The 12,338-nt window shown below is 32.1% G+C and overlaps 1 protein-coding gene across 1 annotated transcript in view; it reads left to right on the forward strand.

Moving 5' to 3' along the window:
* LOC115217337 (HEAT repeat-containing protein 5B) overlaps positions 1 to 12,338 on the forward strand; it is a 109,250-nt gene that overhangs the window by 88,432 nt on the left and 8,480 nt on the right. The window contains exons 23-29 of the mRNA XM_029786997.2: positions 4,494 to 4,683; positions 4,954 to 5,217; positions 6,780 to 6,942; positions 7,279 to 7,391; positions 8,939 to 9,244; positions 9,364 to 9,588; positions 9,855 to 10,006. Coding sequence (XP_029642857.2) covers positions 4,494 to 4,683; positions 4,954 to 5,217; positions 6,780 to 6,942; positions 7,279 to 7,391; positions 8,939 to 9,244; positions 9,364 to 9,588; positions 9,855 to 10,006 — 1,413 coding nt within the window. The remainder of the gene's footprint in view (positions 1 to 4,493; positions 4,684 to 4,953; positions 5,218 to 6,779; positions 6,943 to 7,278; positions 7,392 to 8,938; positions 9,245 to 9,363; positions 9,589 to 9,854; positions 10,007 to 12,338) is intronic.

Genomic DNA, 12,338 nt, shown 5'->3' on the forward strand with positions numbered 1-12,338 from the left:
GACACATTTCTACCATTTTGCAAAGTTCCACAAGCAGAAGGAAAATCTAAATCTAAACAGCAACAAATATAATTAACAAATTTGTTTATAATAAGTGTTGGTGGCATACCCGGTAATTCCCGAGAAAGCAGGTTCCATTCTCATAATTGTTTTGCTAATCCAGTAAAAACAATACTAAAATCGTGAAACGTTACATAATAACAGGCTAATCAGATATGAGATAATAACAATTCAAAGTAATTAACTGTGAAAAAGCTTTTGTGCCGTTCCTAGAGATTATTACCCTCAGCAGTGTTGGTATATTCTCTTTTACTCTTTTATCTCTTTTACTTGTTTCAGTCATTTGACTGCGGCCATGCTGGAGCACTGCCTTTAGTCGAGCAAATCGACCTCAGGACTTATTCTTTGGAAGCCTAGTACTTATTCTATCGGTCTCTTTTGCCAAACTGCTAAGTTACGGGGACGTAAACACACCACCATCAGTTGTCAAGCGATGTTGGGCAGAGACAAATACAGACACACAAACATATACACACACACACACACACATATCATCATCATCATCATCATTTAGCGTATATATATGACGGGCTTCTTTCAATTTCTGTCTACCAAATCCACTCACAAGGCTTTGGTCGACCCGAGGCTGTAATAGAAGACACTAGCCCAAGGTGCCACGCAGTGGGAATGAACCCAGAACCATGTGGTTGGTAAGCAAGATATTTACCACACAGCCACTCTTGCATCTTATTCATGAATAAATCACTAAGTGGATTTATTGTTTAGGAGAATACTATTTACTTGTGTAAGTGTTGTACTGGATAAATTGAGAAAATAACTAAAATAGTTCAAATACTAAGAAATAAGCATACTCAATTTGATTTTTACCAAATAATTTACAAAAGAGGGAATGGGTTATTTCCCTTGGAACCTGAAAAATAATTACACCCGCCGTTCAAGCACGCTCAAATGTTATTCCTCCTGCTGTTTACCCGAACATTTTTTCAAAATCAATTTATACTTAAAACCTCCCCAGGCATATAAGCAATGTGCGTGTGAGTTTTGTGAAAAATCAGTTGAGCCGTTTTGGCGCAAAACGAGAACATACCGATACACACACATATATGGTTACAGGACATCACAAACCATAAATAACATGAAATACGAAAATAAATGAGTTGAATACACAAACAAGAGAAACAAATGGAAAACAGGACAAGTAACATAAAGAACGACCCTTCATCAGTTGTCTGCTGTCCATCTACTCATTTCGAGCATTGAACGACAATATGAGTCTTTGAAGGCAGTTGCTCCCACAAAAGCCAAAATAAAATTTGGGATTTATGGAGGGTCAAAGCTGGTAGCAAAAACAGGACAGTGGAGACGTACAAGGGAACTGAATGCAAACAAACATGGAGGATCATTACACCAGATGAAGATAAAATAGCAAACATTGGAGAAATATTTTCTTTGACATGAGAAAAGATAGAAGATAGAGATAGATAGGATATGTACAGTCTTTATGACAGCCCTGAAGGAAAAGAAAGATGATCACATGAGGAAAAGAAAGCTGGACAGTGGTCACGTGTAATGAATGAGAGAGAGAAAACGGTGAAGAAGAAGGAATTAGGGAGGATGAGAGAAAATGATAGGAGAAGAGAACAGTATAGAGTCGCATCAAAAATATTAAGATAAACTTACTTAGAAATGGATGCGTGGTGTTCAATCAAATAATATATATATTATTTGATTGAACACCACGCATCCATTTCCAAGTAAGGAGGCATATGTGTGTGTGTGTGTGTGTGTATATATATATATATATAAATATATATATATATATATAATATATATATATATATATATATATATATATATATACATATATATACATATAATAAAACATTAGGGAGTAAATCCAAACTTACAGGGAAAAATTAGATTTAGGATTAAATCTAATTTTATAGTATAAATATATATTATATTAAATTAGAGATAAAACCACTATTAGGTAAATCATTTTAGTTCATCGCAAAACCTCGCTAAGCTAAGTATTTATTTATATTTAAGATCTTTAAATTTTAATATTTTATAAGTCGTATGGTATAATATTGTTTTTTATGTAAATATCGTTGTTTATCTAATTATCGTAATTTTCTATATAATTATTAGATATTAACTTTAAGTTTATTCGTAAGAATTTACTTAGCGATAGATATGTTGTTTGATAGCAAGTATATGAGTTGTTTTAAGTTAGATTCATGTATATACATGTATTAATAGCATTAATTGTAGTTTTAAATTTCTTATAATTATTATTTTAACTTATATATTGTCTTTTTAAATTGTTATTTGCTAGTTATATTATTCCCAATGATAAATATATTTATAGTATTTATTTGATACTATATAACTACGAATTGATTATTTCTTTAAGTATTTTAAATATAAGATTTTTGAAAGTTATTATTTAGCCAACGAGATATAAAGATTTAATTTACTATAGAGTTCGTTTAAGATTGTTTATTTGTATTTTTGAAATTAGCTATTTCATCTTTAAATATGGAAAATTAATTTATTCGGTCTTTATTATATGTGCATATATATTTATTTATAGAGATTATTTTAGATCTTAATTATAATATTTATATACATTTATATATTTTCATTGATAATTTATATATTATTTAAATTTTATATTTTAATAATATGAATAGTCATTTTTTTGTAAAATATTTATGTAATTAGATATTGACTATTACTGATATTAGATTATTGGTGGGTTTCTTACCTTAAAAATTAATACTTAAAAATTAAAATTAATATTTAACATTATAATCGTTGTTTTGGCATAATCATAATCGTTAATTTTCTAGTTTGATAATAGAGTTTTTTATAAGAAAATTTATTATATTATTTATTTCTTAAAAAATATTGTTTAAATATTTCTGATTATTTATTAAAATATTACAATTAACCTGAAGATTGACTGTAACCATAATTCGAATTATTAATTGAATTTAAATTATTATTATTGTTATTCGAATTGGTTACGGGCATGAAACGATCGTAGTGTTTTTACTCTTTATCTTATATTAAACTTTTAATACTTTTTGATAGTTTAAAATTTTTTTTTAAATAATAAATAAATAAAATAATTAAAAATATATATATATATATATATATATATATTATATATATATATATATATATATATTTAAAATTTATAAGTTTAATTTATTAATTTAAATAATTTTTTTAAATTTTAACTTTAATTTAAATATTTTAATTGGATTTTTATATTGTTTAATTAATTTTATTTCTATGTATTGGCTTATGATTTTCACTGTTTGATTTACCTAATAGTGGTTTTATCTCTAATTTAATATAATATATATATATATATATATTCAAAGGGCAAGACCGCTAGGTAGTCGGCCGTATGCTAGAAATAGATCACCAACGATCAAACTACAAAGAATGTTCTCTAGAGGAAAATTCAGCGAACACCATATATATATATATATGGCATGTTGCAGTTGTTTAAATGTGAAGAGTGTCATCAATAGTTTGTTCCACATGATGTGATTAATATAAAGTTTTGATTGATATTCTGAGATGTTTGACAAAAGCAATGCAAAGAAAGAGGCTTAAGGCATGCACAGACAAAACCAGAATGCTGAGCTCTGACAACACACTTTATCTATGAATTTTTGGCAAAGCATGTAATTGATGTACTCTCAGCAGCCCTGGTCACTGGATTTGGCTCTCAAAATTGAAATTCACCCTGAAAGGACACCAATTTTGGACAACACAAGAAACTGAAGAAAATATGCTTTGAGAATTGCATGCTATCCCTGCAAACATATTCAAGACATATTCCTGAAGCATTGTAGTAATGTATCAATAGGAGGATGGTAGCTATCCTGAAGGAGACAAACCTAATTATATTTTAAATAAAGAAATATTTTTTTTGCTTTTAGAAAGTTCTGCTTCTTTATGGATACCTCTTTCATTGGTATTAATTATTGCTTCCACAAGAAAATTTATTTTATTTTAGTTTTCTCTTTAGTATTCTATTGAAAAGGTTATTTTAAAAAGTAAAATATGAAAATTAAGTATTGTTTGGATATGTACTAGGAACAAAATAATTGAATTATTCTTTTGTATATTTTACGGAGATGTACTTGCATAGCGAGTGACTTGATCTGAGATCGTGTGCTGGAACGAAAACAATTGCAGCATGGAATTTGTTTATAAGCCATTTAAGAAACATGTAGCTGTTATCATTGCTTTTGTTGTACTGCTTCCACCAGCACTGTCACTCTTCCTTTACTTCCTCCTCTGCCACCATTTCACCCCTGTCACTGTCACTGCTAAAGTGAATCTAACGGGTTTGTGTGTTTCTTAAATGGCTTATAAACACCTTCCATGCTGCAATTGTTTGTATATTTTATATTAAATTAAATATTAAATTCTTTACTTATTTCTAGGTTTATATTGTTGCTGTAAAACGTGACAAAGAAAAGGCAGGTGTTAATGCCAGTTTGAAATCTGAAGAGTTAGATGTGCAAGATTTTCCTGTTGAGAGCCTACTCAGTTTGGTGCAACCAGAGTTATCAAATTTAAGTGAGCACTGGATGTCAGCTTTGAAAGATTATGCATTACTCTCTTTACCACCAGGTAAACTTTTTATGATTTAAAAAATAGTGATAAACTTTCTGTTTAAATGAAAAGGCTAAGAATTTTATATTTGAAACAAAAATGATATATAATTGTCATAAAATAACATTCTGTTGAGCTACTTGTTTTAAGTTCTGATTATTTTAGTACAAATACTGTTCGCTTTCAGAGAAGTAGTAAAGAATACTGGCATTGTTTCACATTACTTATCAGTTTAAGTTTTCAGCTAATTGATCTATTACTACCAGTTTATTTTTGTTTTTATTTTAGAATATTCCAGCCAACTTCCTCCAGAAGGTGGTACATTCTACCAAGCAGAAACCATGGATTCATCTCGCATACATTACAAAAAGTCATGGCCCCCAATTCTTTATGCTTTGTCAATTTGGTTAAATGAAGCTGGCTTTTTGAGTGTCAACCTTGAATTGGGTGGAGAAAGTAACAAATCAGCCAAAAATGTCCCACTGACTTCAACAATGCCAGCCAATATGAAACCAGAAGAAGTCAATGCTGATAGACTATATTTAATATTGGGTGTGTATTTACATTCTTATTTTGTTTAATAATATTCAAAACTGAAAGAACATTGCATTTTCACATGAAGATTACTCAAAAAGTAATTAAAAATGATTGTGCTGCTGCTCTTGGTGATGATGATGATAAATATTTTACCTGTAAAATCTTCATTTTAATATTGATTTTTTTCCCAAGCTTTTTTGGGTTGGATGGGATTTATCAAAGTAGATTTTCTATAGCCAAATAAATGTGCCTCCTGTTGCAACCCTCACCTGTTTTCAAGCACAGTTGTATTTCCTCATGGTCAAACATGTTTTCTCAGAATATTGGAAATGAATGGCATTGCTTGTATGACTGTGACACTCATTTACAACTGTCATGTGATGTCAAGTTAAGGAGAGACAAACACATTCACATATGACAAATTCCTTTCAGTTTTTGTCTTCTAGATCCACTCACAAGGCTTTGGTCATCCCAGAGCTATATGCCCAAGGTGCATACAGTTGAACAAAACCCGAAACCACATGGTCAGGAAGCAAACCTCTTAACCACATAGTCATACCTGTACCTGTTAGAATATAAAACAGTTTTCATTGTTATTACTGATTGTATAATTTCTTATTTATTTTGTAAATAACTATTAAAAATTTCCTTACAAAGGTAGTACTCCAGCATAGCCTTAGTAAAATAAACTATAAAATTTACTGTCAAATTTTCTGTAAAATCTTTCTATGAAGGTTTAAGATCCAAATTTTAAAATCAGTGAACCAACATTTCTAGATTCAATACAGCTTTGATAGTTATGATTCATTGTTTGTCTCATCCACAGCTTCACACCCCTTCTCCAGTTAATCGTCATTTTAGTCTTATCCAGAAAATCAGGAGAGTTGACCTCTTAACACTATATATTAGAGGACACTATTATAATGAGGACAGCAATAACTCCAGTAGCCCAACTTAGTAATACCTTCATTCGTGACACAAAGAAATCTCAAAATTCTTGTTGGAAGCACACAGTTAACGGACCACTGAAGTTGATGCTTTAGAAAATATTTCAGTAAAATCATGAAAAGTTTTGAACAATAGCAAAACTCTGGTCAAAACAAAAATGTCTAAAAATTAGACAATTATTTTCTAAAAATCAACTACAGACGATGAAGGCAAAGAGGGGTGGATAAAATGCTGCAGTGTTTTTTAATTAAGAAATATTTTTTTCCAGTCTCCTTATGAAATAATTTTCAATCGTATACTTAATATATAATTTTAAAATACTTAAATATTATAAGAAATAGATTTAAGATTAAAAAAGCTCCTGTTGAAGGGTTAATGTAATGTTTTGTCTCAGGTTTGAATTGAAAGATAGGAATTTCACATAATGGGCCACAAACCATTGTTTAAACATTTGACAAATTCCAATTCAATTCACCATACATTTAAGTGATTCCATCTGTCAAGGGGAAAATATATATAAACAAAGTTTGAAATATAGTATAAAGATAAAGATGCCATTACTTGACTAAAATATTTGGATGCATGCTTGTATGAAATTTAATAAATTTTTATAATATTTGTTTTTATAGGAATTTGCATGGAGTCTCTTTGCTGTCCAACATCTTTGCTTTCTGAGGAAACTGTTAATACTTGTTTGCGAGCTTTGCATATTCTATTGGATACGAGATGGCCAAGAAAACAAATTGGAGAAGACATGATTCTGGCTAAGGAACTGCTTAATGTGATGCACAGGTAACAAAAAGTCAAATGATATACAAAAAGTCAAATTGTTTTCCACAATAGAAAACATTTTACATAGCTTATGTATAAAATTATGATGACATTAATAATGTGTAAGAGTTGTAGCCAGTTTAATTAGTTAATTATTAAATGAATGCCTGGTTGAATTATTTGTATTATTAGATGTGCTTGAATGGAAAAATACTTTTTGATAACTTTTATGAATTGTTTGTTCCTGCCTATCTCCATTTGAGAACCTTAAGTGTATATAGTTCTTTTTTTAGGCTCTTTTGTAACCTGCTTGAACCTATTCTTCAAATAATTTTTCAATCAAATGTTTTGTTCTAGGATTCTACTTACAAGAGAAAATGTTCAGACACATTTACTGGTCATGGAAGTTGTAAAACAAGTAATTAAAGCTAGCCATGAGAATCTTGATAGTGAAGGGAGAAAAACCAAAGGTGAGAAATTAAACAGTTAGTTTTTTAACTGAATTCTCTTCATTTTTGGGGAATTTTTTAAAAATCCTATGTTAAATGTTTTCTATTATATATATCTGACCTCACCTGACTGAGTTGTTAGGGAAGGAAGGTATTACTAGATCTCATAGTATTTTGTAAGGGACAAATTTTCCTTGAGCATAACAGTAGTTTGTCACAAGTAATTCCCCCTAATAATTACAAGGATTTATTTTCTCAAGTTTAATCAATTTCAGTGCATTTAACACTGAACTGCTAGTTTCAAACTTATCACTTGTATAAACTCTATAGGGGATTCTACATCACCATCACTGTCTTCTATTTTCCATGCTAGCAAGGGCTAGACTGGCTATCATGGGGTTGGATGTCTGAATTTTTATTAACAGTTACTGTCCTCTTAAATTGGTCAGAGGTCCATATCTTGCTCATCATCATCTTTTAACATTCATCTCTCATGCTTGCATTAGATTAGATGGGTGTATTTTAAAGGAGCCTCTTGACCCCCATATTGCCTCTATTTGATCACCAACCACTTTGAGATATTGTATGCATTTAATGGTACCAGCCACAGTGAGTTTGTGTTACACTCAACACAGGGCTAAAAACTCCTCTTTACACATATGATGTACTCTTTGTTCAAGGCAGTATGACCAAGAGGGTAAATGGAAGAGAGAGCAATGACCAGAGTGTTGGTGAATGATGGGACAGACAGTGACAGGGGTGAAATGGTGGCAGAGGAGGAAGTAAATGAAGAGTGACAGTGTTGGTGGAAGCAGTACAACAGAAGCAATGATAACAGCTACATGTTTAACATTTTGAAAGAGAGATAAAGTGAAGGATGTTAATAGGGATGGGAGGAGGTAAGGGAGATAATGGGGGATGTGTATGTATACATTCATATGTATGAAGTTCACAATTTCACCCCCATATCCTGGACAACACATGGTAACAAGACATGGACTCTGAATGTAGAAGACTTGTGAAAACTAGAAAGAAATGGAGCAAGGATTCTCCTCTGGTTGTCTAATGTTATATGTACCTGAATAACAACACAAAAAAGCTCAAAGAAAAAGTGAATGAAAGAAGCAGATATGGTATGCTAGAGAGATGACTGCATTGATATAGATATCTGATGCATATGAATGGTGGCAGCTGTTTAAAGAAGTGGTATACACTCAAAATAATTAGAATTCATGGAAGAGCAGAGGCTGAAAAAGATTTAGGTTGAAGTGGTGAAGACTGATTTCAACATGTTGCATGTGATAAATGAGATAACCAAAGATCATGACCATTGACATGCTGTTCTGGAGGAAACTCAATCACCCATGGAAGCATAATGAAATTTATGATAGGATTTAGGTAGTGATGGAAATCTATATTCAGTCTTGTACTCTACATTTTTCTTTAAACCTTGTTTTTTATTAATGGACTTTCTGCATATAATTGCAGCTTACTTTTTGAAAGTAATTCTAATCCAATTAATCCTATTTTCAGAAAAATCATTTAAGTCAAACTTTTTTTTCTTTTAGAAAATAGTGTGCAAACACCAAGCAAAGATGGTAGTACTGAATCAATGGATACCATTGACAGCAACTATGTGATAGGAGAAGGAGGAGAAAGTGGTGAAATTATTAAAGGAAAGTCTGTAGTATATGCTACTTTAGAAGTTTGTCTGTGTGTTCTTGTGCGCCAGATTCCAGCCCTTAACCCTACTGCTGCTAATACTGGCTTTCAAGTTCCAACACACCTTACCAAGATGACTGATGAAGCCTGTCAATTAATCTCATCCGTAGTATTGGTCATGGCAGAATTACCAAACTTGTGTTCTCCTGCAGGTAAACCATTTGCCTGAAGTGTTTTAGGTTTCTACTTTACTCCCGTTACAAGTGACTTAGAAAAAATTTGAATTTTGAACTATCATTCTTTTCTTTTTACTTTCTCTTTAACAATCCAGGATCAGTGACTATTCTTCCCACAATTTTGTATCTGATTACCAGTGTTTTGCGTGAAACTGCTGCTAGATCAGCTGAACGGAAATCACCAGTCATTGTCACATCATGCCTGCAGTGTTTGAAAACACTATGCTCTTCTCAGTTTAACAAAGAAGATACCGTGTCTAATGACTGGTTAAAAATGCTACAGAGTTCTTTAGCAACTATATTAGATTTTTCTCAACCAGGTAAACTATGTTTCCCTTATTAACATTTCATTTATAAAGCAGTTTAGTTCACTTTATTGTATCATGAATTGCAATTCAAATTTGGAAAAACAAATAACTGTTCTCTTAAACTTCATTTTAATTACATACTAGTTAAATTATATCACTGATGATGCATGTCTACATACAGCTATACATGACTAATAGAAAGCCATTTCTGAGAGTTGTTCTTTAATACATATGCACCTTTTCTCATTAGTGTTTTAACATATCTTTCTTTGTTCTAGGAGAAGACAAACCTGGTCTTGATGAAAGTACTCTTATTCTAACTCTGGCTGTGTTTGCCATGTCCAGTCCAAAAGAAGTAACAGCAGTACCAAATTTGATGAACCCTTCATTGGAAATTTTCAAAGAAGCTTGGGATTCTAAAAATGTGGATGTAAGCATTTTTTCTGTGTCTTCCTATGTTTTGATATAATGTTCAGGGAAACATGAAACATAAGCTTCACACAATATCTGGAGGAAAAACTGTATGATCCACATATTGAAATTGGCCTGTCTAGTATAGCATTGGCTGTGTTATACAAGGGTCGGCTGAAAAGTTCATAGATTGACCAAGATACTCTCATAGGATGTGACCAAATGAGGTTTATTTTCAACATAGCCCTCCTTGCAGTCCACTTCTATCAGTGTTGCAGTGCTTGGATCTCATTGGTGAAGAAGCTTTCATACTGTTGGTCAAAAGAAGGTCAACTGCAGGTATGACATCATCATGACTGCGATACTGGTTCCCAGTCAAGTGTTTCTTCATGTTTAGGAACAGATGACAGTCAGATGGGACCAAATCAGAAGAATAAGAAGGGTAATCAACCAGTTCAAAGCCACAGTAATACATAGCAGCCATTGAAAGCAAGGACTTGTGTGCTGGAGCATTGTCCTAATGAAGCAAGACCCCTTTCATCAATTTTCCTAGGCATTTCATCTTGATAGCTTTTCTTGATTGCCTCAGCAAGTTGATATAGTACTCTCCATTGCTGCCGTGACTCTTTTGAAAATAGTCAATAAACACAATGCCTTTGCATCTCAAAAAACTGAGGTGATCACCTTCTTCCCTGCAGATGAAACAACCTTGGCCTTATTTGGCACACTGGTGAGAAGTGTTTTTATTGCATGTATCTTCTCTTTGTTTTTGGCTCAAAAAGTGATGACCCCAACACTCATGCTGGGTTAGGAAACAAAGAAAACCAGTTGGATCTGCCTCAGACAGTGTCAGATTCTCCCATGTTTTGATCAGCCTGGTGCACTTCTGATTTGGTGTCAGAAGACATGGCAGCCACTGAGCAGAAACCTTCATCATACCAAGTTCATTGTGCAGAATATTCTCAACTCACTCATGGAATATGCTAATAGCAATAGCTATTTGATGTATAGTCAATCATCTGTCATCCCCCATGTGGTGAACATGATCAATGTTTGCCTCAGTGGTGGCAATTGCAAGATGTCCATATGCTGGTTCGACTTCAAGACTCTCCTTTTCCCTCCTAAATTCAGCTGCCCACTTTTGCACTGTTGATGAAGCTGGAACATCATCCCATAATGTAGCAATCATGTCAGCATGAATATCCTTGGAGAGCTAAACCCTTTTACTTAATAACATCATTATGCAAAATTTGTCGATTTTCAAGAGAAGTCACCTCTAGTTACTTTTCAAATCTTCTTTGAACATTCACATATCAGTTTACCTGGAAAGGAACAATGCAATTATTAATAAGGGGTGCTGAAATTAATATGTTCAAGATTTCACAGTTCTAACATCACTCCCTCATAGTCAGCCTATGAACTTTTCAGCCCACCCTCATATAATGGGAATGAATGGTTGTTGGTCAGATAAAATTTGTTGAAAGCTTTTAGTAGCCAACAGTTAAAATGGGCATAAAATATGAGACATAAATTGAACAGTTAAATGAGATTCTCTAAGAAATTCATTCACATGAACTGACTAAGGATAAAGATTTTTTTTTTAATTAGCTATTCTGGTGATCTTTCCAGCATATAATATATTGCCTCCCATGGGCAATAAAGAAAGAAATGTACTATTAAGGAAAGATATTAATAAATTAATAATAAAACAGGTGGCACATTAGTAGTCATAATAACCTTGAATAGAATACTTTGTGGTGTTTATTTTGATTCTGCATTATTTTTCATCGTATTGAGATTAATAAAAAAGCACCAATCAGGGGCAGTGGATGAGTAAAACTAAGAATTCTAGACTGGATGCATTGTGTTGTTCCAGCGCTCTGTTTTCTGATTTCAAATACTACCATGGCCTATTTGCATAGTAGATGGAGCTCATCAGTGTGTAATATTATTATCTGGTGACTTTAGGGAGTCCAATCTGCAATCAAATAAATCTCTCACTAACAACTACCACAAAGTAGTTATTTTTCGGAGTTACTATCCTGCTTGATGGTTAGCTTGTAATGTAGCTTGCAAAGTCCATGCCTTGCTCATACATTTCATTGGAACTGCATCTGTATAAGATGGTATAATTATATTTGCATTGTTTACATACACAATGTTATATATTTATATTTGTATGTGTGTATGTATATATATATATATATATATATATATATATATATATATATTTGCTGTACATGATTATACAGAAGTATATGTTTGCTATATATGCTTCTCTTCATGTATGTGCTTGCTATATATGTTTGTTTGATGTATATTTTGTGTGTGAGAATGTGAGAGAGAGAGAG

Source organism: Octopus sinensis, linkage group LG11 (assembly GCF_006345805.1).
Source record: "Octopus sinensis linkage group LG11, ASM634580v1, whole genome shotgun sequence".
Taxonomy (NCBI): Eukaryota; Metazoa; Mollusca; class Cephalopoda; order Octopoda; family Octopodidae; genus Octopus; species Octopus sinensis.